The sequence below is a fragment of the Salvelinus alpinus genome, chromosome 30, assembly GCF_045679555.1.
Source record: "Salvelinus alpinus chromosome 30, SLU_Salpinus.1, whole genome shotgun sequence".
NCBI classification, from domain to species: Eukaryota; Metazoa; Chordata; class Actinopteri; order Salmoniformes; family Salmonidae; genus Salvelinus; species Salvelinus alpinus.
Genome location: NC_092115.1, coordinates 27,798,134 through 27,818,231, shown reverse-complemented (window position 1 = coordinate 27,818,231; position 20,098 = coordinate 27,798,134). Strand labels below are relative to the sequence as shown.

General features: G+C 41.4%; 1 protein-coding gene and 1 long non-coding RNA gene across 4 annotated transcripts in view; one reads left to right on the top strand and one right to left on the bottom strand.

Moving 5' to 3' along the window:
- The first annotated feature begins 37 nt into the window (after window positions 1-37).
- Window positions 38-5,937, top strand: LOC139559675 (uncharacterized). Its single transcript, XR_011671804.1, has 4 exons — window positions 38-328; window positions 4,495-4,565; window positions 4,732-4,836; window positions 4,948-5,937. It is a non-coding gene; the product is annotated as an uncharacterized lncRNA (long non-coding RNA).
- The window catches only part of LOC139559672 (E3 ubiquitin-protein ligase HECW1-like), a 60,280-nt gene continuing 41,043 nt past the window's right edge, over window positions 862-20,098 (bottom strand). For 2 of the 3 annotated variants that reach the window (XM_071375872.1, XM_071375873.1), the window contains exons 18-28: window positions 18,426-18,509; window positions 18,231-18,334; window positions 17,957-18,071; window positions 17,666-17,779; window positions 17,283-17,435; window positions 14,174-14,272; window positions 13,651-13,780; window positions 6,817-6,963; window positions 6,440-6,554; window positions 3,723-3,921; window positions 862-3,527 (exon numbers count right to left, since the gene is read on the bottom strand). In XM_071375872.1, coding sequence (XP_071231973.1) covers window positions 3,416-3,527; window positions 3,723-3,921; window positions 6,440-6,554; window positions 6,817-6,963; window positions 13,651-13,780; window positions 14,174-14,272; window positions 17,283-17,435; window positions 17,666-17,779; window positions 17,957-18,071; window positions 18,231-18,334; window positions 18,426-18,509 — 1,372 coding nt within the window. In that variant the 3' untranslated portion in view covers window positions 862-3,415. Of the gene's footprint in view, window positions 3,528-3,722; window positions 3,922-6,439; window positions 6,555-6,816; window positions 6,964-13,650; window positions 13,781-14,173; window positions 14,273-17,282; window positions 17,436-17,665; window positions 17,780-17,956; window positions 18,072-18,230; window positions 18,335-18,425; window positions 18,510-20,098 lie in introns of those variants that run through there. The other variant, XM_071375874.1, reaches the window with a different exon arrangement.

Sequence of the window (20,098 nt, the reverse complement as noted above, 5' to 3'; positions counted from 1 at the left end):
TATGTAGCAACAGAGTACCACAGTATGAGTCATAATACCCATAAAACCTAGCGGTCAAACAAGGAAATGGTTCCAATTGTTTTCCACAGTTCATTTTTCCCATAGGGGATTTTAGAAACACTTAAAGTAAGGGCTGTGTTTCATGTAAACTTACCCTGGCATGACGTTTTGATAACAGTGTAAATCTCTCTAGGACAAGGTGACTTTTATCAATATATTTTCCTGCATTTACCCCCCCAAAAAAGAAATGCTAATTAGCTACTAATGAGTAGTTCATAAAGAACTACAAATGCCTTGATCTGGACGAGACTGCTGAATTGAAGCAAAGGTAAGAATCTCTGGATTAACAATCTAATGTTAGCTAAATTTAGTAATGAATAAATTGGCAATTCTGTTAACTGTCTTGTGCAAGTTTGAAATTGACACAATACCTGTTAGCAAAGGTGTCAGCTAGATATGAAGTGCAGGGATTTGTAGTCTTGCATGTCTACATTGATGCTAATTAGCATTTTTGAATCTGAGAGTAAATAGAGCCAAATATATTGATAAGTCACCTTGTCCGAGAGAGAGTTACATGGTTATCAAAACGTCAGGCCAGGGTAAACAGCATTTTTGGTTCTTAAATTCAACAACTAAATATTATTTATAAAAAGCAATCTAATTACAGTTTTTTTTTAAGACTAATTTGTTTGCGAACATGATAGCTGTACTTTTAGTTTATGGTTGATGAATCTTGTTTGCCATTAGCCAATCCAGTGTTTCTCAAATGAGTTCAAAGCATGTGAATGCATCCAACTCGTATTTACTACTTCACAACTGGAAATTACCACCTTCCCACTCATAAAACTAGTAGAAGAAAGGTGCTTTATGAAGTGATTGTTTATTGACATTCGTTAACAGTACTATGCTCGAATTGAAAGCGCAGCCTGAGAATTACTGCATGTGAGCTCATCAGACAGGAAATAGTGGGGACGGACAGTGAAACATGTAGACCTGTGAGAGGGTTTCTGAGACCTAAAGAATGGTCATAAAACGTTCACTAGCTGCAAACAATCTGTTTAAGGAAAAATATAAAATAAGCAACAGATTATTGTTTGAAAATTACATTGCTTGTTCTTCGCCACAGGAAATGTGCATAGCATTAGACACATTTTCAACAGTAACTTAATACATTCTGATTCTTATACTGTACATACTGAACAACAACATAGACAATACATAAAAAATACATGAATAACACCAATCTTGTACTGCATATGACATTTTATCATTTCAAAATGCTTTGACAATACATTTCCTGTATAAACTTGATCTTACAGCCTTCCAATTTCATAATAGCAACTATAAATGCACTCACTGTACATTTCAAAATCTTAATTGTCCAAGGAAAGGAACACGAGAGAAAGTGAAAAGATTTTAACAAAAACATAGGTCATGTAAGTACAGTAGTAGTGTTCAATATCAGTTTCTGGTGTCTCTCTTCTAATATCAAACTACTATAACAATGAACATGATAGCACATACACAATTATTCAATTGGTCTGCAATCAACTCAGTTATAGGCCTACGTATGCCTGACAGTGGCATTTTGTCATATACAGTGTTTTCATGTTAAGGCATGGCATTTGCAGACCACAACAGCTGTCCTATCCTATAATGATAAAGTCGCTATAGGATATGTGCATTAAATGACAACATGAGGGGAAATTAATAAAGCAACCCTGTGGGGTCTGTCCTAAATGGATGTGGCATGGTAACCTAGAACTGACAAAAGACCCACCAACGTGACGTTAATTTTAAGTCCATTACATGTTCATGTCACAGCACGTATGACTGTGGCCAAGAGTAGACATACAGGCATACACTGAAACAAAATCGAACATGTTAACCTGCTGCTATAACAGAAGTGCGGTAACAAGTCAACAGCATTGTAATCTACTGTTTTTTGATTTGTTCAGCCAGAACTATAGTGTATAATAATTGCAAGTAGTGTTACATTTAAAAACATTAAAAAATATAATAGATTTCTGTTCAAATAGTTGTATACATATATTTAAGGTGAACTTAGTGTCAACTCCTCAGAAGTGCAACAAATATTCAGGAAGAATAAGATCCAGTACTATCTAAACACAATACCCGCAAATTTACTTTAATTGTTCTCTCTTGGTTTGCCTCAGTGTTTGAATATATATTTAAACAATGCAATATGTCCAGTTCTGTGTTCCATGCTTGAAAAAATTATATAAAAACCTGGCAAAATATTTAAACACTTCCTTCCAAAATAATCTGTCTACCATGTACAAATGAAACACAACAATCTTGTGACAATGAAACATTCATAATATCCTGACTCAAGTGTGTTAAAACAAGAGATGACACACCTCATGTAAACATCAAATGCTTCTCAAGGTCAAGAGGGGGAAAAGAAGTGTTGTTTTCACATGGAGCACATCGGAAAGAAATTCTGATCTGACGTTGTTTAAGGGGGTTTCTTCACATCGCTTCACTCTAATTACCTACAGTAAAACTGGTTTGTGTTCGTTTCCCAATCAGCTTCAAGGTTTACGTCAATTCCACACATGCTTTTAGTGATAAAACATAGTTTTGACTTCAATTAAAGTATAACAACTTCAATATCATTAGAATCCTCGAACAGTCGTTTTGCAATTGCGGTAGGATCTTGCGACACTATTGAATCTCTCCTGATGCATCACAATGTTCACAAAATCTTGGTAAAAACTTAGGGCAATTAAGAACTTGAGAGATGTTGATGACCCAGTCCTTTGCTGATGTCATATCCTGGGATAATCCCAGTGGCAGCAGTATTTGAAGTGGAATTGGTTGTAGTGGTTCACGTGACAGTATTTGAGGCATTTCTCTCCCTCTGATAATGCGAGTTGAGGCATTTCTTCTAGTGATAATGTTGGTTGTGGTTGGTGATGTGATGATGCTTGCTGAGGCTGTTGGTGCAAGGTGCACTGTGAGAGAGGGACTAGACTATTCATTGGCGTGTGTGATGTGTTGAGTCAAGGCCCTGAGTACTGTTATAGGCTGAGCAAATAAGAGCTATGTGCCTTTATGCAAACAAAGGTACATTGTAACATGTGAGTAATGCATGTGGTGGTGCTTGGCTTTTCCTTTTGCTTGTATACTGTACATAAGATTGTTAAAAAAGAGAAATGTACAGTCCTCTGGCTGTTGTATTGAAATGTACAGTATAAAGGGAGTGTTGTGTACAGTAGAGTCCACAGTCCTGAGGCACAGGATCCTATTTAAGTTCTTGATTGCTTCGCAAATGGCACCCTATTCCCTACATAATGCAGTACATTTGACCAGAGCTCTATGGTCTCTGGTCAAAAGTAGTGCACTATATAGGAAATAAGGTGCCATTTGGGATGCACACCTTCTCTCTCCTTCACTCAAGGCCAAAAGTGCTGGTCTCCTCCACAGCGATCAGCAGTTTCTCATAGAGCATGGTGTAGGAGGGGTATGGAGGGAGATCCAGCCGGTTGAAGCATGTGTGTGCCCTGGAAGATATAGACCATGCATCAGAGCAGACAACCAATTCAACAGAATAGAGTTCTTACAAATACTATACATTGTTATGCAGTGGTTTGGAGGATAACAGCATAGGACAGTCAATCTATACCTGTAATAGCAGGAGGTAATGGTAGAAATGATTGTCTAGGTCCACTCTACTTTGGGTAGAGCGCTTATATTACCTTGGAAGAGCGGTGATCTTGCCCCACTTCTCGATACAGAAGCGTCGCAGGCCGTTACTGCCCCGTAGCGCAGTGAAGCCCTCGTAGGGAACACTGGAGGTGCCAGTCACAAACTGCAGCAGACGCAGCCTCTGTTCATTGTTGAAGCGCTCCACGGCCCCCCAGAACCACCGGATCACTATGTGGCTGTCATGGTAGCCTGCGATGCAGAAGGACAATAGGGCATGTCAAAGACTGGGTACAGAGGTTGGTAGCTTGGTCCCATATCAGATGTGATGTGCGGTAGCCAACTCCTTTATTGTTGACATGCCATAGAAGAGTTGGCTACAGCATATACAGTATAGAAATCAGGCAACAGGGATGATGGTTCAACAAGGGACGTTTTACGTCTTCGTGGAGGAATTATATCATAGCATTGAGTGCAACATAGCGATCATAATGACATTGAAGGCAATATGTTTCAACTAGTAAAAAATAGTAAACTTAGACTATGGAGTTGCCAGCATTCGGTAATGACTCATGCCACATAAGCAGAGGGAAAGTGCACATACACTGTACAGCGAAACAGGCTACAGTAACGTAACCATAATACATCCTTGAACGTAACACAGGCAATGACAAAGATCATTAGTGCCATTAGTACCGGCAATACAAGTCACTACAATAATATACAGCTCTGGGAAAAATTCCCAGAGCTGTATTAATGTAGCCTACTGATACACTAATGATAGTGAGTATGCTAAGAGTATTTTCTTTGCATATTTTTTTCAAGGTGGAGAAGGAAGCAGCAGCACTAGAGCTTCAGGTGCAACTGGAGATAGTGGTCAGAGCAGGAACCTTCAGGTACAACTTAAGAGCACAAACCTAAACATGTAGGCTATGATTTTAGATTAATATGTGCTTTATTTATGAGATTATCAGTAGGACTGTAATTGCGGGGGGGAATACAATCGATGACTGCACAAGTAATACAATACAAGTTATTTACGATGTTAATCTCATTCTGCAGAGCAACCTGGGGGGGAGAGCCATTCTGGAGGAGCAGCAGGACTGTGATTCCGAAGCTCAGACTGCTCTCCCAAAGAAGAGAACAACAAAAAAAATAGAAAACCAGGTGAGTTGGCAGAAGACGAGCCCATTGCTAATGCAGCCATGGATTACAAAATCAAGATCCACAATGTGGTACTGAACACTGTTGTTGAAAGTATTCACTGTCGTTATGCAGCAAATACAGTGCCGTGTGCAGATGTCTCCTGCATGAATCCGAAGCATTTTCTTGAGATCAGAGAAAAGGGCGTTCCAAAGACAGCCATGAAGGAGCTCAGCAAATTCTTACTGGAATTTGATGAACATGCCACTGTTGCGGCATTGCAGGCTGAACTGATCAGCCTTGCACAACAGTGGGAAAGACTGAAACAGTCAGCATTGGAGGAGTACAACACCAGGGCTGCCGCTGCCAGTGATGAATCAGGGGAAGGCTTTGAGGATCCTGATGAAAGTGTGAAGTTGGTGAGCAGAATTTGTTCCACATGTAAAAACTGCCCGGTACACTGCTATCTTCCCCTGTCTCTACAATCTGCTCACGGATGCGTATCACATCATTGATTTGGGCTACAAGTCCCTCCTCACCCTATCCATCACTCAGGTGGCTAGTGAGAGGACCTTCTCCACCCTGAAATTCATGAAGAACCGCCTAAGAACCTCCCTCACTCAAGAGAACCTTGAAGCGTTCGTTTTGATGGCAACAGAGAAAGAGATTCTTATGGGACTTGACAAAGATGACATCATTGACAAGATGGCAGAGAGCAGTGAGTTACTGCGCCTCCTACTGGTTTACTAGTGGTAATTACTCACTGGTTACTCTGAAGTAGCTATGCTATGACTCTTCCTTAATAACAGGCTGACAAGAGTGAAAGAACATTTGCTGTGAGTTAAAGCTTTTGTACAGAGGCATGTTTTTTGGACTTTCGTATTATACTTGCAGTTATGTAGCCAATGTTCAATTTCATTGACTCAGTGTATAGATGTTTATTTTTGTGCTGTTTGTTTTATGGACACCAGTGAGTGAACATTGTAATCTACATGTTTTTGTAGAGGAGTGCTTTTTTGACTTTTGTATTATACTTACTTACATTTTTGTAGCTTATGTTCAAGTTCAGTGAATGTGTGTGTGAAGTTTTGATACGCTTGATGCTTGAATATAAAGATAATCATTTGAGCTAGCTCTGTATATCTCATCCTCCATTTAAAAGTGTAGGCTAATTATTTTGTGTGTCCAGCCTTGTACATTTGTATGTGCTACAGTATGATTGGTGTATTCCTAGTGAGTTTGAGGGTGCACCCATAGCTATAGCATACCTTAAACTCAGTGTTCAGATAGGCTAATTGTTGGTCAGTCCCAAATGTTTGTATTTTGTAATGTGGATAACTTCTTCCCAGATGAATATAGTGACCAAATGTATAACTAGTTTGGTACCGTTACATCAACTAATAGGGTTAGCCTACAAAATTAGCGGTCTGGTGGTTTGCGTGAACAGGGTGGCCTGGGATGGAGTCAAATTTCCGGCCTGAATTATTGTTTCAGTCCACCCCTGCACATGGGTGCCATGGTAGTGGATACATTGCCTTTTAAAAACATGTTGGGACACACATCCTAGACTAAAATGCAAGTTTGTAGATTTTCCATTAGGTAATATGCTCCCTTGAAGTCTGCTCACCTCCTCTATACTCTGTGTTGTTCCTCCAGTCATTGAGGTCTATCTCAGCTGTCCCAGCGATGACCAGCTCCAACTCTCTGGCATCGAACACTGACACCAGCCGGGAATCCACCACCTGGAGAAATATATCCGAAACATAGAACATTAAAAACGATGTAGGAGTGTACATATTTAGACACATTGCTCCTGTCAATCACTTGGTGACTTCATTTGATAGTCAGGTTCTATTGCATTCTAAGAAACTTGAAGAAATCATATTTGAAGTGCAAAGTGAAAGCCCTCTGAAAGCATAGACAGGCTGGGAAAAAACTAATTAGACATATTGGGGGAAATCATGCCATGGCCATTGACTGTTGCCCTGAGAGCGTTTACTGTACCTCATAGAAGCCCCTGACCAGTGCCTCTGTCTGCTTGACCACTCCTCTCTCCACCCTCCATTTCACCATGCGGTCAATGTACTCCTTCTTATTCTTCTCTGTCACATTAATGTTAGCCCCTCCAGACTTCAGCTCTCTCTCTGTTACCTGCCCGCAAATAGAGCAATATCCATGTTACAATACAGACATACCTTACAATGCAAAAGTCCCAATGAAAGCACACTACATAACCAAATGTATGTGGACACCTGCTTGTCGAACATCTCATTCCAAAATCATGGGCATTACTATGGAGTTGGTCCCCCTTTGCTGCTATAACTGCCTCCACTCTTCTGGGAAGGCTTTCCACTAGATGTGGGAACATTGCTGCGGGGACTTCCATTCAGGCATTAGAGAGATAGGGAGAGGTCATGAGCAGATGAGCTCCTCCATTTTTCAGCATGTTTTTAAAAAATATATAGATTTAGAGTTAAATAAACTTGGATTTTTCGGCAGGGATATACAGTTGAAGTCGGAAGTTTACATACACTTCGGTTGGAGTCATTAAAACTCGTTTTTCAACCACTCCACACATTTCTTGTGAACAAACTATAGTTTTGGGAAGTCAGTTAGGACATCTACTTTGTGCATGACACAAGTCATTTTTCCAACAATTGTCTACAGACAGATTATTTCACTCTATCAGAATTCCAGTGGGTCAGAAGTTTACATACTAAGTTGACTGTGCCTTTAAACAGCTTGGAAAATTCCAGAAAATTATGTAATGTCTTTAGAAGCTTCTGATAGGCTAATTGACATCATTTGAGTCAATTGAAGGTGTACCTGTGGATATATTTCAAGGCCTACCTTCAAACTCAGTGCCTCTTTGCTTGACATCATGGGGAAAATCAAAAGAAATCAGCCAACACCTCAGAAAAAAAAATTGTAGACCTCCACAAGTCTGGTTCATCCTTGGGAGCAATTTCCAAACGCCTGAAAGTACCATGTTCATCTGTACAAACAATAGTACGCAAGTATAAACACCATGGGACCACGCAGCTGTCATACCGCTCAAGAAGGAGACGGGTTCTGTCTCCTAGAGATGAATGTGCTTTGGTGCGAAACGTGCAAATCAATCCCAGAACAACAGCAAAGGACCTTGTGAAGATTCTGGCGGAAACAGGTACAAAAGTATCAACGTCCACAGTAAAATTAGTCCTATATTGACATAACCTGAAAGGCCGCTCAGCAAGGAAGAAGCCACTGCTCCAAAACCGCTATAAAAAACCCAGACTACAGTTTGCAATTGCACATGGGGACAAAGATCGTACTTTTTGAAGAAATGTCCTGTGGTCTGATGAAACAAAAATAGAACTGTTTGGCCATAATGACCATCATTATGTTTGGAGGAAAAAGAGGGAGGCTTGCAAGCCGAAGAACACCATCCCAACTGTGAAGCACGGGGGTGGCAGCATCATGTTGTGGGGGTGCTTTGCTGAAGGAGGGACTGGTGCACTTCACGAAATAGATGGCACATGAGGAAGGAAAATTATGTGGATATAGTGAAGCAACATCTCAAGACATCAGTCAGGAAGTTAAAGCTTGGTCGCAAATGGGTCTTCCAAATGGACAATGACCCCAAGTATACTTCCAAAGTTGTGGCAAAATGGCTTAAGGACAACAAAGTCGAGGTATTGGAGTGGCCATCACAAAGCCCTGACCTCAATCCTATAGAAAACTTGTGGGCAGAACTGAAAAAGCGTGTGCGAGCAGGAGGCCTACAAACCTGACTCCGTTACACCAGCTCTGTCAGGAGGAATGGGCCAAAATTCACCCAATTTATTGTGGGAAGCTTGTGGAAGGCTAACCAAAACGTTTGCCCCAAGTTAAACATTTTAAAGGCAATGCTACCAAATACTAATTGAGTGTATGTAAACTTCTGACCCACTGGGAATATGATGAAAGAAATAAAAGCTGAAATAAATCATTCTCTCTACTATTATTCTGACATTTCACATTCTTGAAATAAAGTGGTGATCCTAACTGACCTAAGACAGGGATTTTTTTACTGGCATTAAATGTCAGGAATTGTGAAACTGAGTTTAAATCTATTTGGCTAAGGTGTAAGTAAACTCCCGACTTCAACTGTATACAGGATGCTACCCTCCACAGCATAACTTTCACTCCAGATCAAAACTCCAAACGTACAGCCTAATTATGGAAGACCAGATACAACTTCAGTTAGCACTGAGGCGTGAAGTGAAATGTGTCGAAGCCTTTTAGCCCAACACATGGCAGGAGTCTCACAGACTATCCCTCCCAAATCTAGAGGTCTTGAAGCACCCTCCTGCTGTTCAGGACCATCCACTGGCATTTTCTACAAGAAATCTGCCTCCAGAAATAAAGCTTCTCCCAAGTGAGTGTGACTCCTACTCCCGCTGCCTGCTGCACTGCTGCTTGGATTCCACCTGGCGATCTGTTCACGTCTGCTCTGGCTTGTCTCTCCCTGTCTGGTACAGGTACCCCCACCACACTCACCCCTCTCTACCGAGCTTTCACTTACCTCCAGCACACAGGCACTGTTGGGGCGAGTGACTCTGAACTTACAATGACTAGCCCCAAGTAAAAAAAAAAAAATGGTGCATTTTGCTATGTGCCTCATGACTCCTGCATGCTTTGTTGACTATGAACTTTCTTGTTTACCCTACCGTGGGACAGACTGTTTGTTCCCACACTCGGGACTCTGACTCTCTATTGGTTACATAGACTTTTGGCCCCCCATCCTATTCTAACCACCTCTTGCGGCTGTGTATTTATGTTACCTGATGAAATTGCTGTATAATATGATCCTGTTGCCATCTAATGCTCATTCAAATGTCATAAATCAACACTGCAGAGCTCTACCTGTCCTATGCCGTGCCTTGATTGTATTACTGTTGATGATATCTGGAAATGTGCATGTACAGCCTGGCCCATCTACTGTTGCTAGCCCCAATTCTGACTTGTGCTTTGATATGTTTCACTGATGTCTGCTCTTGTAAAAGCCTGGGTTTTCTGCACATTAACACTAGAAGCTTATTACCTAAAATTGATCAATTGAAAGTGTGGTTTCACAGCTCCAATCCAGATGTGTTGGTCATTATTGAGACGTGGTTAAGGAAGAGTGTTTTGAATACTGGATGCCAACCTTTCTGGCTATAACCTTGTTCGGCAAGACAGATCTTCCTAAGGTGGGGGAGTGGCAATCTTTACCAAGGATCACCTTCAGTGCTCGGTTATCTCCACTTAGTCTGTCCCCAAACAATTTGATTTGCTGGTTTTAAGCATTGAACTTTCGATTAGCTCTTTGTTGACTGTTGAAGTTTTTTTTTGTCCTCCATCAGCACCGGCCTGTACCCTACCTGCTGGCCCCTAAACTCTCTCTGAATTTGTCCTGCTACAGTAGGTGACCTAAACTGGGACATGCTTAAACTACCTGACCAAGTCCTAAAGCAATGGGACTCCCTAAATCTTTCTCAGATTATTACCAATCCCACAAGGTATGACTCCAAACACCCAGAAAAGGCTACTCTCCTCAATGTTCTCCTCACAAATAATCCTGATAGGTACCAGTCTGGTGTTTTTTTGTAATGACCTTTGTGATCACTGTTTAACAGCCTGTGTTCGTAATGGCTACTCAGTGAAACGTCCTGTCCTGATTTGTCAAAGACGCTTGCTAAAAAACTTTAATGAGCAAGCCTACCTTCATGACCTGGCCTCTGTAAATTGGTATAGAATCAGCTTGATCCCCTCTGTCAAAGAAGCTTGGACGTTCTTTTTTGATATCTTCAGTGACTTCAGTGATATTGTTAACAAACACGCCCCCATAAAGAAAATTAGAAATGGGTTCAGCCATTTCTAATTTTTTGAGGTTGTTACTAACAAGACGCACATGGTTGAGCTCTTTAATCACCACTTCATTAAGTCAGGATTCCTATTTGACACAGCCATGCCTCCTTGCCCGTCCAACATTTCATCATCCCTCACCCCTTCTAATGCGACTATCCCCAATGCTCCTCCCTCTTTTTCCCCTGCCCGCAACAAAGTTTCTCCCTGCAGGCAGTCACTGAGTCCAAGGTGCTAAAGGAGCTCCTTAAACTTGACCCTAAAAAAACATCTGTCACTGCGACCTTAAAGGTCCTCAATAATGTCACCATTGCCCTTGATTCTAAGCAATGTTGTGCTGCTTTTTCTATTGACTTGGCCAAAGCTTTTGATACGGTAGACTATTCCATTCTTGTGGTCCGGCTAAGGAGTATTGGTGTCTCTGAGGGGTCTCCTGGTTTGCTAACTACCTCTCTCAAAGAGTGCAGTGTATAAAGTCAGAACATCTGCCTGTCACCAAGGGAGTACCCCAAGGCTCGATCCTAGGCCCCATGCTCTTCTCAATTTACATCAACAACATAGCTCAGTCAGTAGGAAGGTCTCTTACCATTAATATGCAGATGATACAGTCTTATACTCAACTGGCGCCTCCCCAGATTTTGTGTTAAACGCTCTACAACAAAGCTTTCTTAGTGTCCAACAAGCTTTCTCTACCCTTAAACTTCTTCTGAACAGCTCCAAAACAAAGGTCACGTGGTTTGGTAAGAAGAATGCCCCTCTCCCCACAGGTGTGATTACTACTTCTGAGGGTTTAGAGCTTGAGGTAGTCACCTTATACAAGTACTTGGGAGTATGGCTAGACGGTACATGTTCTCTCAGCACATGTCAAAGCTGCAGGCTAAAGTTAAATCTAGACATGGTTTGCCAAACTAACCCTGATTCAGATGACCGTGCTAGATTATGGAGACGTAATTTATAGATCGGCAGGTAAGGGTGCTCTCGAGCGGCTAGATGTTCTTTACCATTCGGCCATAAGATTTGCCACCAATGCTCCTTAAAGGACACATCACTGCACTCTATACTCTTCTGTAAACTGGTCATCTCTGTATATCTGTCGCAAGACCCACTGGTTGTTGCTTATTTATAAAACCCTCTTAGGCCTCACTCCCCCCTATCTGAGATATCTACTGCAGCCCTCATCCTCCACATACAACACCTGTTCTGCCAGTCACATTCTGTTAAAGGTCCCCAAAGCACACATGTCCCTGGGTCGCTCGTCTTTTCAGTTCGCTGGAGCTAGCGACTGGAATGAGCTGCAACAAACACTCAAACTGGACAGTTTTATCTCAATCTCTTCATTCAAAGACTCAATCATGGACACTCTTACTGACAGTTGTGGCTGCTTTGCGTGATGTATTGTTGCCTGTCCCTTCTTGCCCTTTGTGCTGTTGTCTGTGCCCAACAATGTTTCTACCCTGTTTTGTGCTGCTGCCATGTTGTGATGCTGCCATGCTATGGTGTCGTCATAGGTCTCTCTTTATGTAGTGTTGTTGTCTCGTCGTGATGTGTGTTTGGTCCTATATTTTTATTTTATTTATAATCCCAGGCCCCATCCCCGCAGGAGGCCTTTTGGTAGGCCATCATTGTAAATAAGAATGATTTCTTAATTGACTTGCTTAGTTAAATAAAGGTTAATGTTGTGCAATGTCTGGCTCGCAGTCTGTGTTCCAATTCATCCCAAAGGTGTTCGATGGAGTTAAGGCCAGAGCTCTGTGCAGGCCAGTCAAGTTCTTCCACACCAAAATCGACAAACCATTTCTGTATGGACTTCGCTTTGTGCATGGGGACATTGTCATGCTGAAACATAAAAGGGCCTTCTCCAAACTGTTGCCACAAAGTTAGAAGCACAGAATTGTCTAGAATGTCATTGTATGCTATAGCATTAAGATTTCCCTTCACTGGAACTAAGGGCCCTAGCACGAACATCCCCAGACAATTATTCCTCCTCCACCAAACTTTACAGTTGGCACTATGCATTCTGGCAGGTATCGTTCTCCTGGCATCCGCCAAACCCAGATTAGTCCGTCAGCCTGCCAGCTGGTGAAGCGTGATTCATCACTCCAGAGAACACATTTCCACTGTTCCAGAGTTTTACACAGCGAGCTTTACACCACTCCAGGCGACGCTTGACATTGAGCGTGGTGATCTTAGGCTTGTGTGCGGCTCCTCGGCCATGGAAACCCATTTCATGAAGCTCCCAACTAACTGTTCTTTTGCTGACTTTGCTTCCAGAGGTAGTTTGGAACTCGGTAGTAAGTGTTGCAACTGAGGCCAGACGATTTTTACGAGCTACGCGCTTCAGCACTCGGCTGTCCCGTTCTGTGAGCTTGTGTGGCCTACCACTTAGCGGCTGATCCGTTGTTGCTCCTAGACCTTTCCACTTCACAATAACAGCCCTTACAGTTGACCGGGGAAGCTCTAGCAGGGCAGAAATTTGACGAACTGACTTATTGAAAATGTGGCCATGTTGAAATTCACTGAGCTCTTCAGGATGGCCATTCTACTGTCAATGTTTGTCTATGGAGATTGCATGACTGTGTGCTCGATTTTATACACCTGTCAGCAACAGGTGTGGCGGAAATAGCTGAATCAACTAATTTGAAGTAGTGTCCACATACTTTATATATAGTGTATATACTGAAGATATACACTGATCATGAAGATCATTTCGTAGTAAAATAACATCTTATACCTTAGCTTGATTTGGGTTTATGTTTAGATACTACGCATTTCTTATCATTGAGGACACCACCGGAGGTTGCTGAGGGGAGGACGGCTCATAATAATAGCTTGAACGGAGCGAATGGAATGGCATCAAACACATGGAAACCATGTTTGATGTATTTGATACCATTCCGCTCCAGCCATTACGACAAGCCCGTCCCCCCCAATGAAGGTGCCACCAACCTCCTGTGGAGGACACACACATACCTGTCCGAAGACTTCCTCATTCACAGTGAAGGTAAGGTCCAGCATGTCTGTGATGTCATTGTCTTTCATCCACTGTAGACTCTGATGGAACTCCTCATCTAGGTATTCCAGATCACTCAGGTCAGTGGCTCTGCACAGGTAAACATATTTATCTCACACATTAACTGCTTTGGGGTTCACTATGTATTACTGCACAAAGCAACCCACTGCCTTAGTCAATCAAGAGGAGTAACTCACTCACTAGCCTGAGGTGCATTTTCTTTGTGTTTAATTGTAAAGAATGCTGATTGTGTCAGTTGTTGTAGCCCATTATCATCCTGTCTGGGGAGACTTGTCATTAGTGCTCACGCTAGAAAGTCACTCAATCTGGGTTAGACTGTGTTAAGCCTCAAACTTCTTTGGACATTTATGCCAGACTGCACACTAATCCAATATGGATCATTTTTCTTTGTTGTTAACGTGGCAGAGACATTTTTCTGTACAGAAGAATTGTAAAGGCCAATGTCGAGAGACAAACACTCACAGTCTGAGGAGAGCCTTGTAGAAGGGCCGTGTGAAGAAGGCATCCAGGAGATACTGGTGGATCAACACCAGTCCCAAAATACGCCCACTAAACCGGAACCTGCACACAAACACACACAGACAGGTCTCACACACAAGTTCAAAATCTTCAATATAGAAATGCTACCAAAAATAATTGACAGAAAGTCGTTACAAATAAAGTCATCCATGATTCACCAAATTACATTTTTGAAAGAAGCAACATTTTTTAAGCATATGTTTTCTTTTCATTCTCCTCCATTTACACTGAATGATGTTAACAGTCAGGATTTCTAATAGTAATGTAAAATTAACAAATTTACAGAAAGACCTGTGTGAAGGCCAACTTACAGAAGAGGCAATTAAAACTTTTCAGTCTGAAAAAACACCAGGGCTTGATGGTATAGCAGTAGAGGTATATCAGACCTTTTTTGACATACTCAAATATACATTATTAGCGTGTTTTAATTACTTCTATAAAAATTGTAGACTTTCAGGTACTCAACAATGACTGATTTCATTACTACTAAAACAGGACCCAGGTGGTAAGTATAAAGATCTAGTCCATTTAATAAAACTGGAGGCCTCTTACACTTCAATGTTGTGATGTGAAAATCCTGGCAAAATGCATAGCACAATGAATAAAAAAGGTTTTACCAGATATTGTTCATCCTGATCAGACAGGTTTTCTACATGTATATTATCTCCAATATATCGTCCAACAATTACTTGAACCAATTGAACATTATGAAACATCAAAGATACCAGGCCTGGTCTTCAGAGCAGATTTTGAAAAGGCGTTTGATAAAGTATGACTAGAATTTATATATAAATGCCTGGATTACTTTAATTTCGGTGAATCTCTTATATAATGGGTTAAAGTTATGTACAGCAACCCCAGATGTAAAATAGTTTCTCAGAAAGTATTGAGCATTTAAGAGGAGTAAAACAAGGCTGTCTGTCTGTCCCAAGTTCTCTCACGTCACCCCGCTCCTCCGCTCTCTCCACTGGCTTCCAGTTGAAGCTCGCATCCGCTACAAGACCATGGTGCTTGTCTACGGAGCTGTGAGGGGAACGGCACCTCCGTACCTTCAGGCTCTGATCAGGCCCTACACCCAAACAAGGGCACTGCGTTCATCCACCTCTGGCCTGCTCGCCTCCCTACCTCTGAGGAAGTACAGTTCCCGCTCAGCCCAGTCAAAACTGTTCGCTGCTCTGGCACCCCAATGGTGGAACAAACTCCCTCACGACGCCAGGTCAGCGGAGTCAATCACCACCTTCCGGAGACACCTGAAACCCCACCTCTTTAAGGAATACCTAGGATAGGATAAAGTAATCCTTCTAACCCCCCCCCTCCCCCTTAAAAGAGTTAGATGCACTATTGTAAAGTGGTTGTTCCACTGGATATCATAAGGTGAATGCACCAATTTGTAAGTCGCTCTGGATAAGAGCGTCTGCTAAATGACTTAAATGTAAATGTAAATGTTGTTTCCATATCTATTTATTGTGGCCATTGAAAGTAGATCCAACAAGAACATCAAGGGGTTAGAAATCCAGGGCATAAAAACAAGTGTCAATGTATGCCGATGACTCAAGTTTTTTTCTTAAGTCCGCATTGTGGATCTCTGCACAGTCTCATTGAAGATCTTGATCACTTTTCTAGTCTCTGGATTAAAACCTAATTATGACAAGTGTCCATATTACGTATTGGATCATTAAAAAACAGTGTTTACGCTACCTTGTAGGTTACCAATAAAATGGGCAGATGGTGAAGTAGACATACTTGCTATTCACATCTCAAAAAAGATAAAAGAACTGACAAATCAATTTCAATAGAAAGTTAGCAAAAATAGATAAGATTCTGTAACCATGGAGAGGTAAATAGACAAGTATTTAAACATCACATTGATTAACTCTTTGGTCCTATCACAGTTTACTTACTTACTAATGGCGCTGCCTACTCCAGACGACTCGTTTTTTAAATCATGAGCAAAAATATAAAATTTTCTTTGGAATGCTAAGCCAGACAAACGTGCCTATTTAACTTGTTTGCCTGCAATATATTAAAGATACAAATTGTCTGAAAGGAATTGGTATAAATAAATAAAAATTACCCGTTTCATTTGAGGACCAAAAAGTTGACAGCTGCGCCATACATGTTGCAAAATAAATGGGAAGAGATTTTCGATGTACTGATTCCATGGCACATGGTTTATGAACTGGTACAAAAAACTACACTTGATTCAACACTTCAAGTTTTTCAATGTAAATTATTATACAAAATTATTGCCACTAACACAATGCTATATATATGGGGCATACAACTAACTATCTCAGCTCTGTAGATTTTGCTGCGAAGAGACAGAATCACTAGATAATTTATTCTGTAGCATGTTTCTGGTCATAGGTTCAGGAATGGTTAAAAAATCACAACATTGACTTAAAATTAACCTTACAAATAGCAGTGTTGGGTGATTTGGAAAGCCAAATAATAATACGGTTTTCATCTTTAGCTCACAATCTGTGGATACTATACGATTTAGAAAGGTTCAAAATGTATGTAAAACATCACAGCTCAATTGAAAAATATTTGACACATGGAAACCAAACAAGGGTGGTCTATGGTGATAGGTGCGATGGGCTGAGAGTGGCTGAGGGGTGGGATTAAAGAGCTTATGTTTAGTAATGTATTGTTATGTGACTGCTTAATATAAAAGTACCATGTATGTATATGTAGCAGAAAAGCTGTAAAAAACAAACAAGATATGTGTCCTCCGAAGAGGGGGGTTGGTGGATGGGTTAATATAAAATACAAATCCAATTAAAGTGTTTAGGTCTCTTGACATGAGATTTCTATGAAACCCATTACTTTTTACCTCCAAACAAGAACAAGCCCAGGGTCATGATCATTAGGACATGGAAAACATTTGAAAATGCTCTGCAACCGAAAACAATTAAGAGTGTTTCTTATTAGACAAGTCAAGGTAGTGACTGGTTTCAGTCAGTTTTCTTCCCTTTGGGGCCTAATGAACACACCCCAGGTTTTATGAGTTTGAAGGAAGCTTAAACACAGGACAAGCAGATGCCCTCACCATTCCAGATGGTTCTCTACGAAGGCGGACATGGGGCTGATCTGGACGGTGTATGTGTCGTTGGCTGAGTACTCAAACAGGCCATAGTAGGGGTTGAACAGCTCCTGAGACAGCAGGAAGAAGAACTCTCTGGATGGCCCACTGTAGTCCAGCCTGATGGTGTGGGAAAAGAAGAGACCTGAGTTATGACAGTAGCAGACAAATAAAACAAACATTCGTTAACCTCTCTATCGCCCAAATATGAGCAGTTTGTTCTTTAAAAGACGAGAGGGGGTTCCGTCTTGACACGTTCATTACTTTTTCAAAGTAACTGAATTGAATTCAGTAATCCTAAAGACATGTTATTTCATGTGTTCAGGTCAACAGAAGAAGCTTTGGTGTACCCCTCCTCTCCTATGAAGGTGATGTAGAGCTTATTCCTCTGTAGTTCCTTGCGTGAGTAGGCCATGACCTGGTTAAAGGTACCCTCCAACAGGTGGTCTCTCCGGACGATAAGCCTGGAACACAACAACATCATAGGATGCTCAGCAACACAGATATGGATATACAGTATAGTGCTAATTTGCATACACAACACTACCGTTTCTAAGAAACAGTAGGGTTCTATTCTGTAACTGTATTTGAAAAAGGTGTGCGTACTCATGTTAATGGACATTTTAGACTGCTTTCCTTACTTGATCTTTCCTGGGCCCTGGCCATAGCCTTTAGCCTCCAGTTTCCTGTAGAAGTTGCGTAGTTTGGCCTCAAAGTCTCTCCGGTACGGGGCAGGCGCTCTCGCTCTCGACATTCCTGTTGACAAGCACATTCAACTCTGTGACATGCAGTCCTCCAATGACATGAGACATTGATATAACACAAGTATAACCTTATGTGACATGGTTTCTGACCAATTCTTGTGAATACATTTTCAACCCACTACGGCTCCGTTTGCCATTAGTGCCAACCCACCTGGAGAGTTCTGCGGTGAAGACCCTGGTGAACAACGTGGAGAGAAGCTGAAGCCAGGATGGAAGGAGGGCGGAACATAGGACATGATCTCCTCTTCAAACAAGCTGTAGGGACATCCAACAAGTGACAAACATGGAAATAATGACAATACTACAATGAAACATTCAGGGGGTAATATTAACAGTTGCCACCTACCTCAACAGTATCACCAGGTCTGCATCACATGCTAGTTTCTCCAGTCTTTGGGTGCCCTCTGTTCTGATGTAGTGGATCTTTTCCCTGCAAGCACACATGACACATGACATTCTAAACATACACTATAATCTGGACTAGACTGGGTGTGTTCTATCAAACCTGACAGAATAAAATAACTTTATTTGGTTACACTTTACATTAGTGCCTTTACTACTGTGTAATTATAGTGTAACAAATGACTCCCTATTACACTATTTACACTGTACTTAGGGTTACTTCAGGGTATGGTTAGGGTTTCAGTAGAAGCTAGGGTTAGTGTTATAGTTTTGGTTGAAACTAGGGTTAGTGTTATAGTTTTGGTTGAAACTAGGGTTAGCGTTATGGTTTTGGTTGAAGCTAGGGTTAGTGTTATGGTTTTGGTTGAGGCTAGGGTTAGTGTTAGGGTTTTGGTTGAAGCTAGAGGTACGGTTTAATTTGATGGGGGGGTATTTAACCATAGGAAAATAGGGGAGTATATTCAAAATAATTTGTAGACAAATTTTGGTTATAGTTGTAGGTAAAAGCATCTGGATCTCCCAAGGGGTTAGGGTTCGGCATGGGAACCAAGGGGTAGGACTCCTTGGTTTAGGGTAGGACTCAGGCCTCAGGAATGGTTAAGGTTAGGGTGCCAGAGAGGTTAAGGTTAGGATTAAGGTCTCTGGAGTGGTTCGGGTTAGAATAGTTCCAGACAACTTTCCTTTCAAAAGGAAAGACTGGCTGATGATAGCTACAAGACCTACATGTACAGTTGAAGTCGGAAGTTTACATAAACTTAGGTTGGAGTCATTAAAACTCCACTCCACAAAAATCTTGTGAACAAACTATAGCTTTGGCAAGTCGGTTAGGACATCTACTTTGTGCATGACACAAGTCATTTTTCCAACAATTGTTAACAGACAGATTATTTCACTCTATCACAATTCCAGTGAGTTAGAAGTTTACATACACTAAGTTGACTGTGCCTTTAAACAGCTTGGAAAATTCCAGAAAATGGTGTCATGGCTTTAGAAGCTTCTGATAGGCTAATTGACATAATTTGAGTCAATTGGAGGTGTACCTGTGGATGTATTTCAAGGCCTACCTTCAAACTCAGTGCCTCTTTGCTTGACATCATGGGAAAATCAAAAGAAATCAGCCAAGACCTCAAAAAAATATTGTAGACCTCCACAAGTCTGGTTCATCCTTGGGAGCAATTTCCAAACGCCTGAAGGTACCACATTCATCTGTACAAACAATAGTACGCAAGTATAAACACCATGGGACCACGCAGCTGTCATACCGCTCAGGTAGGAGACGCGTTCGGTCTCCTAGAGATGAACGTTCTTTAGTGCGAAAAGTGCAAATCAATTCCAGAACAACAGCAAAGGACCTTGTGAAGATACTGGAGGAAACGGGTACAAAAGTATCTATATCCACAGTAAAACGAGTCCTATATCGTCATAACCTGAAAGGCCGCTCAGCAAGGAAGAAGCCATTGCTCCAAAACCGTCATAAAAAAGCAAGACTACAGTTTGCAACTGCACATGGGGACAAAGATCGTACTTTTTGGAGTAATGTCCTCTGGTCTGATGAAACAAAAATAGAACTGTTTAGCCATAATGGCCATCGTTATGCTTGGAGGAAAAAGGGGGATG